Genomic DNA, 20,273 nt, shown 5'->3' on the forward strand with positions numbered 1-20,273 from the left:
TAGAGGTTTCAGTGTAGTGGAAGGGAGTGTCTACGTCTTAAGCTGCCTAGCAAACTCTTGGCCCTTAATAAACCTTAGAGAGAGCTCCATCACCATGGTCGAGTGCAAAAGCAACAACAGATCTGTGTGGCTAATAGCCCTGGAGAGTCTCTTCTAGCTGGAGAGAATTAATGTGTCTTCAAAGCCTAAAGACTTGGGACTCAAATCCTTGGGTAGAATACTACTGTTTACTGCTTTGCCAAAGACTAATATAAATGGTATCATCACAAAAAAAGGTGACAGCTACTGCACTTTTGTCTGTGATGCTGGGGGGGTGGGGGTGGATAAGGTCTTTGTTCTTGCTTATACTGGTCTAAACTTCCAGAATTTTCCAGAATGTCCACCTTATGGGAGGAAGAATTCTGATTATATGGACAAGTGTAATTTGGATGTTTATTAAACAGTACATTTCAAGATGGAAGATACAATCTTTATATATTTTACATGATTCAATTTTATGAGAAATTTGCAAGACAACCATATTAATGAAAAACTGATGTTTAATGTGATTAAAAGAACAGACAAATTAGGACATTTTTTGTGGTAGTTTTGCATCAAAATCTAGTGGTGTGTTTTCTTTTAAAAAGAGTTGATTTTTTGAATTGCATTGATCCAAAACAAATTCCCATGATAAGTATATAATTATGGATATTAGTATGGAAAAGAGTTACATTAGTCAAAATATATGGCCCAAACTATGATAATCCTAATTTTTACAGAATGCTGAAACTGAAAATGGACGATTTTGAAAAAAAGTCATATAATAATTGTTGGTGATTGAAATTTAGTATTAGACCCTGATCTACATTTTTTAAATTCAATAAGAGTCAGTAATTGTAATGCCAGCACAACTGTTCAGAATCTGAAGGAAAAAGAATTTGATATTTTGGAGAAACAGTAACAAAAGTGGAAGGCACTAACTGTAACAATAAAGAAGACGCAATGCTAAACAGAAAGCATGATCAGACTATTGTTTACTAATGACATTACATTACATCTGGGATATGGCCACTTTGTCAGGATACAGACAGGGTATAAACAGTAACAAAAGTGGAAGGCACTAACTGTAACAATAGAGAAGACGCAATGCTAAACAAAAAGCAAGATCAGACTATTGTTTGCTATCTAATAACATTGCATTATATCTGGGATATGGCACTTTGTCAGGATAGATATAAACAATAACAAAAGTGGAAGGCACTAACTGTAACAATAAAGAAGACGCAATGCTAAACAGAAAGCATGATCAGACTATTGTTTACTAATGACATTACATTACATCTGGGATATGGCCACTTTGTCAGGATATAGACAGGGTATAAACAGTAACAAAAGTGGAAGGCACTAACTGTAACAATAGAGAAGACGCAATGCTAAACAAAAAGCAAGATCAGACTATTGTTTGCTATCTAATAACACTGCATTACATCTGGGATATGGCCACTTTGTCAGGATAGATATAAACAACAACAAAAGTGGAAGGCACTAACTGTAACAATAGAGAAGATGCAATGCTAAACAGAAAGCAAGATCAGACTACTGTTTGCTATCTAATAATATTACATTACATCTGAGATATGGCCACTTTGTCAGGATATAGAAACTATCATTCTGGAGTTGTTGTTGTTGTTGTTGTAGGGTTTAATGCCATTTTTCAGTACACTATAGGCTTTACATGGCCGCCAGTACTAATGGTGGAGGAAGAACCCAGGAAAACCCCAGAAAGAACCACCGACCCACGAGAAGCTACTGGCAAACTTTCTCACATACCCACATTGGCTGAATCCAAGACTGAAACCCACGCAGACAGAGGTGAGATGGCAGTTATCAATAACAGAGAGCGCTTTAGACCACTCGGCCACTTGGGGCTCCTATCATTCTGGAGTTGTTTTAAGACTTAAATTGTATGGGCAATAAAGGGGCACAGGTTATTGTTAATTTAATAATTCTCATATCAAAGATAAAAAATACATCAGCTATGTCAAATTAATTTTTGAACATGTGATTACTACATACAGACAAAATGATAATGAAATTAGAAAGAAAAACTGACTGAAACTGACTGAAATGGAACTTAATTTACTTGAAAGCAAAAAAATAATTAAAATTTTACTAATATTAATAACAAGACAAAAAGACATTTTGTAATTAAACAGTCAGAGTTAGAGAAATTGCGGGATATAAAGATGGAAAGAGTGATGATAAAATCCAGAGGAAGATATTTTGATCTAGAAGAAAAATTACATAATTATCCATTTGAGAAATATAAATTTTATAAATAATACAATAAATAAACTAATAGATGATCATGGTAATGAAATTACTAATGCTAAAGATATAAAAGAACAAAAACCTTTTTTGTGACACTTTGTTAAAATGTACAAATGGATGATAATCCAATTGGAAACAAAGAAAAAAATCAGGAGTAATTAAATGAAAATATATGTAAACAGAACGTGAGCTGTCCTTTGAAGAACTCTATGAAATGGTCAAAAGTATGCAAAATTCCAAGGCACCTGGATTGCATGGCTTTACTGTTGACTTTTTTGTATTTTTTGGGGAAATATTTAGGACAATCTATTTTATGGTTAATATGTAATGGACACAGGATAGACTCATTTTCTAGAACACAAACACAATGTGTTATTTCCTGCATTATAAACCTGACAAAATTGTTTATGTTGAAAAACTGGAGGCCCATCTCTCTTTTGAATATTATATATAAATGTCTTCACTTTTTATATCAAACAAATTGAAGTTATGGATGACACTATACATGAAGATCAAAAAGGTTTTATACAAAGTAGATTTACTGGTAAAAACACTTGAATTATCTACGATATTTTATTTCAAACAAAGAAGCAACAACTTCCCTGTATAATTCTAATGACTGACTTTTGATACTGTCACCTGGCAATACATCTTCCCTGTATAATTCCAACAAATGACTTTTGATACTTTTGCCTGGCAACATAATGATCACTGTTTAAGTTCAAATTTATTTTGGAAGTTCTATACCTAAGTGGACTAAATTGTTATAGAATAGGGCACTCTCGTATTTTTTTTTACAACATGGACAATTATCTGATTTTTTAAAAAAATACATAGAGGCTGCATAGAAGAGGATTAAATTCATTTCTATTATGTTCTGAAATCTGAGGAAATATGCCACGAAAATACAAATGATTAACAGGAATATAGATTAATGAAACAGAATTTAATAATGTCAGTAAGCTGACGGCACACCAATGTTTTTACATGGGTTAGAAGAATCACTAAAACACACTTGGAAAACACTGGATCAGTTCTATAAAAAAAATTCTGAATGTAGAAAACCCTAAAGCATTATGAACAGGGTCATCATGCAAGAATGACAACTTATCACAATTAAGTGTATCTATTTAAATATCATAAAAATGTTTAAACATGTATATTACCAAAACTCATATGAAATTCCCATTAGTGTGTATATTACTGGCAGCCTGCCTCACACTTACCATGGTGAATTTTAAAAGACTGACATGTGCAATATCATCAAAATGTAAAATAATTATCAAAAAAAAAAGGAATGCAAAGTGCAGTCTGTATGATTTTATAATGGAATCATAGATAGAACAGCACAGACCCAGATATGTCAGCACAGTTTGTATGAGGTTTGAAAGAAATTATAAGCAGAACAAACAGCACAGACTCACTCTCAGCAGTCAATATGCTGTTTATGAAATCACAGTTAGAACAAATATAATCAATTCAGCAGCAAATCTGGGTTTATACTGTTTACATCTGGATGCATGTTACACATGCCCAAATAGAGTATATCTGAATCTGAAGGGAAAAAATAAATATATATAAACTTTAAAAAATAAGTTTTACCGCTATAAACACTGTAAGGAAAGATCCCACCATGACGATCATGACATTGAATCCAATCCATATGACAAATGGCACTTCCAGACAGAGTTTCCCTGCACATCTGTTAATGTCTTAAGACAGTTAAGGCAAGTTAAAGAAGATAGCCCAATTGTGTAGTGCATGGATGCATAAATAAAATAACACTTCCATAAAGAGGTAGAAAATTCAGAAAAACCCATAACCACTTCAGATGAAAAATAATATAACTAAAAAGGTGTTGATGGAACAAGGATGCCTCACCATAGTGCCTAAAATTACCTAAATGAAAAAACTTAACCAATGTGTTGCTGACAGATGGACAAGGATAACACTAATGTTGTGGTGGGGCATACGTACCAGTGAGATTCACAATTAAAGCCACCATAACATTAGAATGATGGCATGGTTTGACTGCTGATGATTTATCCCGCATCAACATATAATGGTTATATAATGCAAAGGAAACTAGTACATTGCACTCTTATGGTAGGACTTGAACATGACTCTGGTTGTGACTCTGACATGCTAGCCACTAAGCATCAGCAAAATGTGTGGAGGAAGAAAAAGACAACTATACTGACAGAGAGTACCTTTCAATTACAATATTTTTATGTACTAAGCTTATTAAAAGCACAGTGTGAACAATTCTTACTTTTAACAATGCTCCATATTTGTAATAGCACTGAATGCATATGCCTGGTTTATGTTCACAATATTGCTTAAACAGCTGTTCTGGTAAATGCTTTAGTTTTAAATTGAATGCTAAAGGCGACAAAGCCAAATCCATCTGTATTTGCCATCCTTTAAAGTCATGTTCAGAATCAAACAAACATGTTTTCTCCTGAGATGAGTCCATGAAAAATATAAACAATTTTTGCTATTTAGATTCAGTGTAAAATTGTATTTAAGAAAGTCATATTTTGCAAGCTACTTTGACCTTCAAGAAAAGTGCCTCATCAGTAACTGCATCCACATTAACAATACTGCAAGATGTGCTTAATAGCATTCCATATTTACCTGTTTCCAGAATTCGCTCATGATTATCGAAATTTGGTAGTTATAAAGTTAAGCTAGGATGGGACCTAAATCAAAGAATAGAAGTTGAATAACAACATGTCATCAAAATTCCTGAATAAAGAACATAAATATAATTCTCCATTTAGAATGGTAAATTAACCCCACTATAACATGACTGTTGCTGTTCAATGTCATATGATATGGCCTATTATAAAAAACCAAGAAGGTGCATCAATGGAGAATTTACCTGGTTTAATATACTCTTGTGTTTCCTTTAATTTCACACTTCTTTTGTACATATTAAATTTTTCAAAACAAAACCTTGCTCAGTAGGGTCTAAAGATGGGAAACTTGTGTCAAGAAAGCAAAGTTAGAAGAATAGAGAATAAATGATGATATGGAATGATGGAAATCCAATTTATTCATGGAATTATCATAAACATGCATTTATGCTGTGGAAACTACAGTTAGAAGGAAAGACTCAAATGTCACTAAATTATGGAATGCTTGAAATGAAAGTCATTATGATTTCATTAGGAGAATGATGCATGCCAAATTTGGCTAAAATCCAACGATGCAGCAGAAACCCAAGTCAGGGACCGCTCTGGTGACCTAGTGGTTAGAGCATCCGCCTCAGATGCGGCAGGTCGTGGGTTCGATCCCCGGCCAAGTCATACCAATGACTTATAAAAATGGTACTTACAGCTGCCTTGCTTGGCGCTCAGCATTAAGAGGTTAGTACTAGGACTGGTCGACCTGGTGTCAGGATAATGTGACTGGGTGGGACATCATGCAACATGTCTGCAGCATGATGCACCAGTGCTAGACAGCACTATAAACTGCCACACTGCAGACAAAGTAGTGATATGACTGAAAAATTGTTAAAGCTACATTAAAAATCCAAATCACACACACAAACACACCCAAGTCAGGCGAACAAGCAATCAAGGGACATAACTCTTCTAAAGGACAACTGGAATGCTGGAAGTTAAATTCACTCATGGTCTCATCATTGTAAAGCTGCGTGTGAAATATGGCTGACTTCCAGCAATCCTTGGTAAAGTAATAAGGTATAAGCCAAAGTCAGCAGGACAGATAATCAGGGCCCATAACTCTCCAAGATGAATCATGGAACTCGGAAATTAATGTATTAAAGATCTCATCAATATAAAGCTGCAAGCCAAATTTTGGCTGAAATCCATCATTCCTGGTTAAAGTAATGCTGTGGAAAACAACATCAGAAGGATGGACAATAAGAGGGCATAACTCCTTAAAACAATGTCACAGATTGTTGGAAATCAAATTCACTTAAGACTAGATCAATACAAAGCCACAAACCATTATATTCCAATAAACCTTGCTAATGCTACATTGTGGAACCAAAGTCTGGATGACTGGCAATCAGAGGGCATAACTACATCAAATGAAGTGTGGAATGCTGGGAATCTAATTCATTCATGGTCTCATCAATACTGACATGCATGCCAAGTTTACTTGAAATCTGGACTCCTGACTTACCAAATATTGTTAAATTGTCATCCTTGGTAAGGATGAGCTGTGGAAGCCAAAAACGGGGTGGATGGTGGGGTTAGGAGGAGGAGGAAGGACAGGTAATCAGGCGACATGGCTCTTCTAAAACACTGACATATAGATGACTGGACAGATACATGGATAAACAGAATTGATTAATAAAGCACTCTGCCAACATTAATCCAGCAATATCTAAGAAAGAGTGTTTTCCCAAAATTTGGAACAGCCAGCTCACCATCACGGATCAGGATGCAAGCTTTTAGGGCCACTGTATCCAATCAATGATTCTCAACTTTCAAAGTTGACTCATCTTATTTTGAATAAAATGAACTCCTAGTTTTGAAATACCAGTTGCCTAATATAAATTTTCAAAATCATACACAAAGAGCATTGTTCTAGGTCTTAAAAATGCACATTTAAGCCTTATCACAGATTCCAGATCATGTGCAATAAAAACATCTTTCCAAATTCAACAACTCTTTCGGAAATATTCTTTCTCTGAGAGAATGGTATTATTGAAAAGTGAAAATCTGGTGCTATGAGAATACTTCTACCCAACCTGAGAATTTTTGCGTTCTATGAATCTCTTCTCAAACATTACTCATATTATCTATTGTTATTCCAAATTCAAGGATACATTCTTTGATGAAGTCATATTTGGCTTTGGATGTCTGCTGTACACACACATCTATAAGAGTAGCAACAAGGCCAGTTAGAATACCTATCATTGCCATGACAACCCACCGGGCCAGTTCTTTGCGTATCTGGGACTGAAAAGCATAAAAATATTAATCACTAAAGTTTTATGTCATTGAATGCAAAGACATTTTTTTTAAATGCTGAAATTGAAGCTGAGAAGGACATTGAACTTTCAAATTCATCTTGTCATAAAGAAATATAACAGGAAAATATAACCAGAGTTAAAGAGGTACATTTTGGGCTAAACATGAAATGTGATGGCAAACTTACACTAGCAATAAAACAGAAAACTTCCTTTACTGAGAAGATTTTAATATGAGATCTGCAGATACATGTTCAGAGTTCTATGGCTGACTGTGCCATAAATAACAACAAGTAATCTGACAAAAATAGCTGAATATTTGAATACTGACTATTCCCTGAAATTACATGATGCTTGAATAATAATACCTCTTCCAGCACATCTTTTAAAAAAGGCAGAAGCTCTCCATAGTGATTCATTAGTTGCTTAGCAATTTACCGCTACTGAAGACAATAATGACTTGAGTCTATAGTACTTACTGTCAATATCTTTATTTCCTTTACAGAGTTTCAAATTTGGGAGCATCTGTATACTTACGGTAAATTTCATTTTGGGTATGCCAATCAAAGAAATTTCAGCTTGCAGAGACAGACAAGAATCCTTCTTATGGTTAAAAATTATAAAGATGACAACAAGCCTTTTGAATTTTAATTTTGTTCATTAGCCTATTGCTCATTTAAATGTACTTATTACACATTAAAATGTGCTCAAAACAATGCCATTAGTCTGTCCAGTCCTAACATGGTCACAACAATGAAACTATGAATAACTCAAGGCAAAATATTTCAGCTTTATTCAAAGGATAAATTAAGATCATTTGCTCTGCACTGAACTGTCATAGGTGGTCACTATCAATTGCTTGCAGGTGTTTACTTTCTGTGTACTATGCAGTTTTATTGAATGTACAAACATATACGTCCCTTGTTCCAACCAGTCTAAGTGATGGTTAGGACAATGGAACCAACCTGTCGAATCACTCAATGTTTTCTATTCATGCTGAGCATGGTTTTCTCTACAAGATGGGAAGCAGTTAATATATCTGTAAGCAAGTGAATTTAAAGTTTTATATGCATTCAAAAAAAATAGTTATTATCTGAATATACCACTACTGTATATATGTATAGGATAAGTATATACTGTAAATACTCATTTATAAGATAAGCCCAACTGCAAAATACATAGCCTCAGATCTGCTGTCACATAATGCCCAAAAGATCAGGGTCTGCACAGTTTGTTAGGAGTAATCAGTAGAACAAATAAAATAGACCCTGATCTGCAGGCTCATTATGCGACAGCAGATCTGGATCATTACTGTTTACAGTTTGGCTTGACTTATAAGCGAGTATATATGGTAGGTAGTTATGTAGATAAGCCGGTATGCACATGATGAAGATTACCAGCTTTCCAATTGAAATATATAGCTTCCTCTTTTAATTTCCTTTGCCTGAATATAAGTTGAACAATTCTTATTTAAAATGCAAAATGGAAGGTACAGATATGAAGAAAGAAAAAAAAAAGATTTTCATGGTATATTATATTTTCAATATTGTTAAAGCTACATTAAAAATCCATATCACACACAAACACAAACATTTTCAAAAGATCTTCTGTTTTAACAAATAACATTTGAAGATATAAACAGTCAACTTTGTCATGAGACAAACAGCAGTTGTGTGGACTGGCAGACAAACAATAATAGATGGATAAAAATAGGACAATTAGATGGACAGAGAAACAGATCAAAAGGGATGGGAACAGAGCGCTTGGATATGATCAAAAGACACAAACAGATGGACAGATAAGAGATGAACAGGCAAACAAATGAATCTGTACTGAGAGAATGGATGGATGTGAAACTGGCAAAAGGATATTATGTATGTAAAGACGCTGAAGAATTTTATCTGAAGAATTTTATCTGAAGTGGGATCACTCCATTTGTAACAGAAAACAATGGTGAGTAGAAAAATAATTCGGGGTGGGGATGAAATTGCCATAGTTCATTATTTACCCGACATTTAATATCAGTCTCTCTTTCTTCCTGCTACACCCTAGTCCAGCTGAAATCATAATCCTACTAAGATGAATCTCTTGTTGTATAAGTACTAACCTCTTGACTGTTATCGAGTGTAATTGGTATGGTCTCATGGATATCTCTGCTTAAAATGCACATGATCTGATTACATCTTGTGTCATGTAAGTGATGATGTAAAAAAAATTAGAACAGCTAATTTCTCATGTAAAAAGGTTATATTTCATACAACCTTTGCAATATTACACAATATATCTCCCATCTTAGTGTTGGGTTGTGCCCATACATACTGTAACAGCTAATATTTCTGAAACTTTGTGTCAAAGTATGGTTTCTTCTTTAGTTGTTCAACTAACCCAGCATTTAACATGATTTTATCGTCTTCAATTTGACCAAAAAACTCAATTTCTTCCTTATTTCTTTTTCATTCTGCCATTCACTTTGCACAATCATACTACCACTGACTTGATGTTGAAATGAATCAGTAATTTCTCACTATAACCTCAGCTTCCAGATACGGACCAGAGGTTGAACATGTATCAATAAGCGGAAAGGGCATCAATTACTGAACCCCACTAACACACATTTCTTTTGTTATAAATAGTGGAATTTCCATGGATTCTGTTGTAATAATGTACATCTACATAGCTTAGAAATGACTAAGGTATCTTCATCAAAAAGTATCCTTAGTTTTACAATTCTAGATTCTTATTTATTCAGTTTATGTAAACAGTTTTTAAAAAATTCTATACTGTACCGAGCGCTTTTTTGCTGTACAACTAAGGGGATGAGGCTATTCATATGGAAATAAAAACATGCAAACAAAATACAAATTTTCACAAATCTATACCAGATGATCCACCTTCAATTAACTTGAGACCCAGAGATCTAGTCTGAAAGGATTGTTAATTTAATTTGCTTTTTATGCTACCATTGGTAGCCCTAGTTAATCATAAAGTTACTTATTTTCCTGCAAAAAGGAAACGTTTGTGGAATAATAAACATGTTCCAAGCACTCTGGAAAATGCAACTATCAGCCAGATTCCATTGCTTTTATTCAAGTTTGGTACTGATTACCTTTGATGAAGGGTGCATTGTTTTTAATGCAGATTGTAGCCGGCTTGCATTGATGAAGGGTGCATTGTTTTTTAATGCAGATTGTAGCCGGCTTGCATTGATGAAGGGTGCATTGTTTTTAATGCAGATTGTAGCCGGCTTGCATTGATGAAGGGTGCATGTGTGTTATTGCTGATATTAAAGAAGAAATTTTGTTTCTAGGGGAGTAATGCACATGAGCTTATCAACTTGCAATTCATGTAAATTAGGACTATAAGGATTTGTATGTTTGAGTTTTATAAAGTAAAACTGCAATGTTACAAATAATAACAGATAATATAAATGATAACAATTTTACATTTAGGCTTTGTTAAAATTCACAGCTGACAAGACTACCAATTATTTCAATGTGACGACATTTGAACCTAAAACTCACTGCATTGAAATGATTTTTAAAAAAATTTAAAATTATTTGTTGACAACCATGATTAAGAGCCTTTGTGCAATTTTCAATTAATTTTTAACTCACAGCACATTTCATTGTCCAGTTGCACAGCAACGGGATGTTGTAGATAATTAAGATACCAGTTAGATAATTTAGTATAATAGAAAATGCATGGAGTACACATTCCTGTGATAAGAAAACTCTTAAGGGTCACTCAAACTTGGGAAATGGCACAAAACAGAAGGTATTTGCAAGGCCTCTAAAGACAGCATGCAGACCTGACATGAGAAGAAGTCACTGGTGAATGAAATGATTTGACGCCAATCCCTTTTTGTATCCAAGTGGGGACAATCATTGTCTGACTTAGGTTCTCCTAACATACAATGATTGGGTAATGTACATGAAAACTGATTTCTTTAGAAGGTAGCATGCAAGTAGATAAGCAAATATCACACTACCACTGATGTAATGGCACGTCATTTGTTTTTATTTCTTAACCCTTTACCTCATGCAAGCGCCTTTGGATGCCTCTACTCCATTTGCATAAAAGCGCCTTTTGATGCCTTTACCCGATTCACATACAAGTGCCTTTGGACGTCTCTACCCAATTCACAAACAAGCGTCTTTTGACACTTGCTGTAAACATCAGCCATTCTGAGTGGGTTTTCATAGTGCCACCTTTGCTGTGAATGACCATTACATCACATCACGTAGTTGCTGTTTATGCTGTGGTCAAAATCTGCTATTTAAAGTAACTGGGTCATACTCTCCATTCTCCAAAATGGAGGTCACGGATATTGCTCAGTACTTACAGAGTTTTCATGATTATAATCACAACCATGAAAGCTTCAATAACTTAGGTAAAGGCTCTGATACTAACGTAGGCAGCAATTAGTTTTTATAAATTTTAAACATTTGATAAATTATCAAATTCAGATGAATCAGTGATGTAGACGCAAAGAACATGTAAATTTTGAGTATGAGAAATGGCAGCTATGGTTGGTCATGTGACTTCACTGACTTGATGGCGAACAAGTTCTCTCAAGATTTTAAAACACATAAAAAATTATTCCGTGAAAAATAATTACACAGCTATAACAATCAGACTTTACTCTTAAATTGTTTCACATATAATAGATGTTTACCAAAAATGTAAAATGGTTAAAATTGCTGTTAAATGTAATATACACTACATTGCTTAACAGTTAACAGACAGGCCTATGTGTATGGAGTCGAATAGGTAACAGGTGTTCTATTTATAGCACACTGCACTGGGTAACTTTGCTACATGTGTATCAAAGGGCTAAAAAGCCATATACTCTATGATGTAAAGGGTTAATGCAAACAAATGTAGAATCTGGACAAGATCACCAGAAATTAATATGTTTAAAATCATTGTCTAAGGTTTATTTAACCCAGATATCAAAACAACATTACAGCAGATTTAAATTTCAAAAGTGTACGAGCTATGAGCAATGTTGATCAATATAGTTCTTATACTCCTGGTTAAGAAGGACTCATTCTTTGCAAGAACAATTAATTACCTTTGTTGAAAGTCCTTTTTCCTCCTTCTGGTAGATCTCATTTTCACACAGGTCATAATCCAAACTCTATCAAACAAAAAAACAAAAACATGTCAATTTATAAAAACAAACTGGATTTTTTCATCTATTATAAAAACTCAAAAAATGGCTTAATTAACATGAAAGAAGCTAATTACCTTCCTCCATAGAAGAATCTAGAGGTGAACTCTTAAGCATTCTTGCCATTTTAAGATTAAAGTTTTCCTGGCCACAACAGTGGCTAACAAAGCCAAAGATTATTTTTTGTTACCACTGTGATCAAAAATAAATTACTCCCCTCACCTCCAAATGCCACTGCAGCTTAACACCTAAGCTAATGCTGGTATACATATAAAGCTAAAGTTGCAATACCACCATCAAACAACACCAGAAGTAACTGAAATATTTAAATTAAGGATCCTTATATTCATTAACAAAGCATGCTGATGATCTGGTCTCTGTAAGGACATGAATGTCTCAATATCCTTCAATATTCATAGGTATCGTCAGCAGTGATATCCTTCACTGGAATTTTATAAACAGACCATATCATCTGAATGCTTGGTAAATGAATGCCAATTTTGACACAGACCATAATGTCGTAATGCCAAATAAATGAATGCCACTTTTGAAACAGACCATAATGTAATGCCACGTAAATGAATGCCAATTTTGAAGCAGACCATATAGTCTGAATGCCAAGTAAATGAATGCCGCTTTTGAAACAGATCATATAGCCATAATGTCAAGTAAATGAATGCTACTTTTGAAATAGACCATAGTCAAAATGCCATATAAATGAATGACACTTTTGAAGCAGGCCATATAGTCTGAATGCCAAATAAATGATATCTTCGCTAGCCAAGGTTCCAATGTGTTAACCCTATTTACACCTTGGCAAATCATTAAGATATTTTGGTGCACTGGATCAGTAAATTTCATTTGATGCAGCAGCAATGTCAAATTCCTTTCTCTGTCTTGACATATTGTGAATGCACCAGACATGGTCTGTATTTAGTAAAATTACCTGGTTTTACAGTGGGGTTAATCAGAGCAAGCAAGTTCATGGAGATCCAATTCTGTCAAATCAATCTTTACAGCACTGCTCATAATGATGTGCATTATTACATCATCAATACATCACTATTTCTAATCATATATATTTGCTTCTAAGCAGACTCCAACTGCAAACAAGACAGATCCAGACCTGCCACCACACAATGCACTAGTACATCAGGATCTGTACTATTTGTTCTACTGATTACTCCTAACAAACTGAAGAGACCAAGATCTTGTAGCGCATTATGTGATGGCAGATCTGGTTCATTTGCAGTTCATTGTTGGGTTTGACTTACAATACTGCTCTGTACTCTGGGACAGGTAAGACATTTTATAATGTGGAAGTGTGTGAGATCTGGATTTTTAATGTAGCTTTTAAAAAATTTCAGTCATATTGCTGTGATGTCTGCAGTATTGCAGTTTATAGTGATGTCTAGCACTGAGGCATCATGCTGCAGACATGTATCATGATGTCTCACCCAGTCACATTAGCCTGACATTAGGCCGATCAGTCCTAACACTAACCTCTTAATGCTGAGCACCTAGTGAGGGAGCGCTGTTAGTACCATTTTTATGTCTTTTGTATGACTTAGCTGAGGTTCGAACTCATGACTGCCTGCATCCAAGGTGGACACTCTAACCACTAGGCCACCAAGCGGTCTACTTTTTATAATGCCCTTTTATAAGGTAATTGTGAGTTATGTCATTACTGATCACCCCCAAAGAAATGTTTTGTTTTAAACAGCTATAATATCCCAAGACCAGTGCTGTGATAGAAAATAATGAAGTCAACAAACGTTCATGTATGTACTCATTCAACAAACGTTCATGTATGCACTCATGCATAAGTCAAGTCCAACTGCAAATTGCACAGACACAGATCCACCATCCCATAATGCACAGGAAGATCTGGGTCTGGGTTTATAAAGGTGTTATGGAATAATCAGAAGGATAAACATAGACCTTTAAATGCAGGTACATTATGTTATAATAGATCAGGATCTATGCTTTTTGCCACTGGACTTTACCTATAAGCAAGTATGTACAGTACCTGCAATAAATCAGCCTCAGTGGAATTTTTGTAGAAGCTCAATGATTGTATAACAGTAAAAAAATTCAATCACCAAAATATGCATTCTTTTTGGTATGTATCTTATATGTGAAATATTTAAAATTAAACCTGTTCAAATTAGCACAAATTTTATACTCAGCTATATTGTTAATGATTTGGTGACAAATTAGTTTCCTATACTTTTTTACAGTGACCCATACCTTGGAAGGGATATTTAACCAAGCATTGGAATGGAAAATACATTTCAACCTAAGTATTTGTATTTATTTTTTGTTTAAATACCTGGACTATTAAGTATGCAATATTTAAAAAAATTGAACAGTTTAAATGCTACAATATTTACTGGTGATAATCCTAAAATGCATTGTTAAAATGCAAAACAGCAATGGTGAGTACAGAATTCAAACCCATGATCTTGTTACCTTGACTCTTCATTGCTTATTGATGGTTACATTGCCTCAGTGATGAGACTAAAGTAAAAAGATTCCATGCATTACAAACATGATATCCTCCCTACCATATATACTCACTTAAAGCCAGATCCCATGGTAAACTTCTTTGATCATAGATCCAGATATGCTGTCACATAATGCACTGGCAGGTCTGGTCTCATGCCATTTGGTAAGAGCAGTCAGTTGAACAAACAACACTGATCTATTGATGCATTATGCAATGACAGATCAAGAGCTATGTTGTTTGCAGTTGGACCCAACTTTTAAGTGAGTACATATGGTATTTTAGGAGATATGGACTCGCACATAAAACCTCCAAGTTGACTCGACACCGCTATGTCCTACATTGTTCACCTTTTCAGGTGAGAATAAAAAAGCTTTTAAAATACACACAAGAAATATAATTAGAATCTAGAAAAAAAGTAATTTTTTTAAATTACTGGAGGCTTGGTAAGCTTAATTTGTATATGCTTTGATCATCAAGTAATAAACAGCAACTACCATATGTTCTTGCTTATAACATGAGTCCAACTACAAACAACAAAGATCTTAATCTGCCATAGCATATTGCATCTGCAGACCAGGATAACTTGTTTGTAATACTGATTACTCCTAACAAACTGCACAGATCCAGACATGCCGGCACATTATGGAACAGCAGATCTGGGTTTGTGCAGTTTGTAGTTGGACTCGTCTTATAAGCAAGTACATATGGTATGTCCAGTTCTTCTCAACTACAGTTATCATGCATATAAAATAGCACATAACTGAAGTCTCTTTAAAAGATAGAATATTTAGTATCAAAACAGGTAAATGGAAAAAACAGTCAATGTACACACTAACTATAGCCCAGAACAATTATCAGGTTGGCAAAATTTTTGTCTTAGGATTTCTCTTTTTCTCTCTTTTACACACACCCACCATCTAAATAACACCAAAGACCTGTGCTTATTTTCCCACAATCATTTCCTGTAAACAGTCATTCTACAGTACCTCATATCTTCCTGACAAAACAAATGTGTCAGTTTCTATCTTTATATCTGGAGTTGCATTTTCTGGTTTAGCTTCCTCCTGTACATGAACCTCTGTTTCCACCCTTTCAAAGCTCTCTTCTATAACAGAGTTGATCTGAAAGATGAGAAAAACTTTTAGCAACAGTGATTCTGGGGAAAAATTACATACACACACACATATGCAAGTATAATTTTTTCTTTCTTCAAATTAAATTTCTAAACACGGAATGAATCTACAAATAAGGAAATGAAACGTGAAGATATTGATACTCAAGAAACAGTCAGGCTGCAGCAACCACCTGTATACTTTAGTAGAAGCCAGTAGTTAATTGGACAAATTTTGACAAGAATATATGCAAATCTAATTGTACAAAGAACTACGCTGCTCCTATAGACAACATAGTAGGTGGTCTCCTATGTGATCATTATGCAACTCCCCCTTATTATATGGTGGCTCGGGTCTATAAATACAGACCGCATTACCATATATCCTAACTTATAAGTTGAGTCCAACTGCAAACTGCATCAACAGATCTGCTGATACATAATGCACCAGCAGATCTGGGTCTGCACAGTTTGTTAGGAGTAATTAGTAGATCAAACAACACAGACCCTGATCTGCAGCACATTATAATACCATAACTGGGGATCACTGTTGTCTGCAGTTTGACTCAACTTATAAACAAGTATATATGGTATGTACTGAACTGTGGTATAGCAAGAATAACATTATGTACTGAACTGTGGTACAGCAAGAATAACATTATGTACTGAACTGTGGTACAGCAAGAATAACATTATGTATTGAACTGTGGTACGGCAAGAATAACATTACGTACAGACCTCTGGTATAGCAAGAACAGTGGGAATAATCAAAAACTCAATGCATGTTTGTCAGAGAATGGGGGGGAGATAAAAAGATCACTAGTCAACTATATGGTTCATTTTAGTTTATGCAGATTAAATAAATATTTGAACTCCATGATATCTGTGCATTAATTTTTTTCAAAATAATACAAAGGAAATAAAGATATAATACTAATGTAACTGACCTATATATCTGGACACCAGAAAATAATCAATAGTAATGCTTATACTAACAATTGCAAAACTGAGCATGAAAGGGAAAGTTACTGTCAATACAGGTCCTGCTAATGCTCAATTCTTGCTGTCCACTAAAATTGAACATATTTGGATTATGAAGGATAAGAAAACTGAAAAAATTAAGCCTATTTATAGACTTTTTAAACAAATTAATTTTATTAATATTTCCATGTAATAAAGCATGAGGTCAATACCTTTACTAGGGGTGAAACGATTCATTGATATATCAATGCATCAATATTTTTGTTGTAACTATTCACATATTGATACAAGAGATGGAGAATAGATACAAAACAGTACTAACCGGATATAAGTTATTTTAGTCTTCAGCAGTCATGAATAATTATTGTTAGTTTGCCTAGTTATTCTTTAAATATAGAATTCATTTGAAACAGCATTGCAGTCCTAGGCACTACTTTTATTATTAAAAATGAAAAAGCTATTGAGAACACTCGCTCATCGTCTGAAAAATTAAAACAAAGTGACATGGTTCGTAATCTGCACCCCCCCCATTCCATACTAATTAGCTTACCCCAGCAGCATATTCAGCATATAGAATACATTCCAAATGTGTTCCACATGTATAATGAAGTACTTTACTCACCATTTAATTACCACTTTTACACTAATTTTCTACATTGCATTTTATCTTGTCTGCATTGGTCAATTTGAAAACTACACTACTGGTGTTTCACACTGCTTGTCCCAGTCAAGGTTAAATAAAAACTGCCTATCAGGAATTAGTGTAGCGTATTCCCTGCATGTCAAACTAAGAAACTGCGTGTGAAAGTCATGGATATGTAGTACCTAAACAGAGATGTTATCAGGGTTGTGATTGCGTTAATCGTTTAAAATTTGTATGAATTTGCACATCTGGAGAATAGTGATGCATGAGAACTCCCACAAATTAGCTGAAAGTCACGCATATGAAAATGTACTTGGTAAAGTATACAATTTTTATATAATCATTCTGGTCGCAACATGCATATTTTTGGTAGACAAAAGTTTACACATCTGGGTTCTTCGAGAATGACATGAATGGTTGTTCAACTAAATTTGATTGGCACGTTGTGCCCTGGAATAATTATTATGGCATAATTTGAACCTTCCATGAAAGATGTTTTACAAATGTGTGAATATTAAGTAAACAATGAAATTTTTGTTTACTCTTATAATACTATCGGTAACAGACTTTCTATCCATCTCAGTATCATGCCAGTAAGAAACTGCACAATTTATAGTAATTACTCACAAGTCGAGTCCAACTGTAAAAAAAACCATAGACTAATTAAAGTCTATGTTGTTTGTTGTACTGATCCTTGTTTTTAGGCTGCCATGCGTGACTTGTGATATTTGGTCACCAATGTAATAGTAGCAATGATTGATTTCTTTTTATTGATTCATGTAGGATTCAAAATCATGTAAATGAAGGCTTATTTCTTATTTCTCCTAGTAAGTTTAAAGGGTAAAAATGAATTGATGACTAATATTGTTTGACATATTGGAGACTGAAAGATTGTGGTTCATCAAGGAAACAAGTTTTCAAGTACAGTATATAATGGACAAATCATGTCCTAAAAACATAAAGAAGCTATTCCATGATAAAAGATTTAAAAACTGAATCAGTTTATGCTTTAGACCAGCAAAGAAAGCCAGCTTTTCCCTTCTAGTTTAATTTTACAGTTATGTTGGGGATATGCTTTTGGTTGCGCCTGTCATTACCCTCATCACCTCAGGATTTGTATTTTTTTCTACTAGTTCTTTGTCGCTGCATTGTATCATTGTTGCAAATTTGGTCAATGTTAATAACAAAATTGATAAAACATAAAAGATGTAAAAAAATTCAAAACACAATTAATCCAGTTTCAATTTAAAAATTCTTAAAGAATAATAGCAATGGCATCAAGACCACAATAAGCAGTGGCATAGCTATAAATTCTGGCCCTCCCAACAAAACTAAATTGTAGGGCCCCTCTCACAATAAAAAAGTTCTTGGATAGGATTTTGGGCCGTCAATGGGCTTGGGCCCCCACATGTCTGGATTGCTTATTTAGTTCCTTTGTCATTGATGATTTCAATGTCAATGATGATAAGACTGGTTCAAGAATTTTAAGTAAACTTTTAGAATAATAAATATTTATGCATAAAGCTCAGCCTCAACTCATAAAGCTACGTCAGAATCAAAGTACTGTCAAGGACTGTATTTTCCTATACTGCTAAAATTTAATGGGCTAGATGTACTTAAAGACTTATTATCAAATTCTGTGTTTTGAGTGGCAAACTTTAGATTCTTAAACAAAGTTGTCACAAAATTACATATATAGATCAACCTTAGTTTCAAAACCCTGTCCTGGAGTGTTGATATTTGATGACAGCAAAACAATAAAATACCTAATGTTCTGTCCTCATTATTACACGCGATTGTCAGAGATTTTAAATGGAAAACAAAAATGAGCAATACGAAATTTGTGAATATTTTGAGATATTTTCAAATCCTAGATTGGATTAAAATATATATACAATATTATGCAGTTCATGTAAATCATCACTGATATAACCATATATACTTGTGTATAAAACGAGTCCAACTGGAAACTGCAAAGACCCAGATCTGCTGTTACATAATGTGCTACCAAATCTGGGTCTGCACGGTTTGTTAGGAGCAATCAGAAAAACAAACAACACTGAACCCGATCTGCAGGCGCATTATGCTACGACAAATCAGGATCTTTACTGTTCACAGTTTGTCCAGATTTATAAGTGAGTATATACAGTACTTATATTCTTCAGGACACAGGATACTAATGATATGAAAAAATAGGAACCACCCTGGAAAAGGGTGAACATAAATAAGAGTATATATAGGTTTGGCTGACCAGGATTGGTTAATAATGTAATTTATGTTGTAGGAAAAAGAATCTTTTGAGAGCTTATCCTAGTTGTAAGTGACAAAAATAGAGACATTGTTTTATTTATGGAATTTCTGTTTTTTAACAGTCTTGAGTTTGGAACACTCATTACTAAAATTAGCACATGACTTTTTGAAGCGGAATTGATAGTACATGTTTGAAACATATGCAGGTCCAGAAATTGATGCGGCTCATATCCTTTTCTCTACACAGAAGCTGACATCCAGGTTTCATCTATACTGATAAATATAGGTTTCATAAGCATTCAAAATTTTTAAGTTATTAAAATTTTAATATGCGTATCATAGTGTTTG

The 20,273-nt window shown here is 34.2% G+C and overlaps 1 protein-coding gene across 3 annotated transcripts in view; it reads right to left on the minus strand.

Moving 5' to 3' along the window:
* The window catches only part of LOC149802677 (H(+)/Cl(-) exchange transporter 7-like), a 92,286-nt gene that overhangs the window by 67,648 nt on the left and 4,365 nt on the right, over positions 1-20,273 (minus strand). For all 3 annotated transcript variants that reach the window (XM_089952051.1, XM_089952052.1, XM_089952050.1), the window contains 4 exons: positions 15,927-16,061; positions 12,333-12,398; positions 7,115-7,247; positions 3,913-4,022 (listed from right to left, as the gene is read on the minus strand). In XM_089952051.1, coding sequence (XP_089808177.1) covers positions 3,913-4,022; positions 7,115-7,247; positions 12,333-12,398; positions 15,927-16,061 — 444 coding nt within the window. The remainder of the gene's footprint in view (positions 1-3,912; positions 4,023-7,114; positions 7,248-12,332; positions 12,399-15,926; positions 16,062-20,273) is intronic.

Source organism: Sinohyriopsis cumingii, chromosome 3 (assembly GCF_028554795.1).
Source record: "Sinohyriopsis cumingii isolate HCF-2022 chromosome 3, ASM2855479v2, whole genome shotgun sequence".
NCBI lineage: Eukaryota > Metazoa > Mollusca > Bivalvia > Unionida > Unionidae > Sinohyriopsis > Sinohyriopsis cumingii.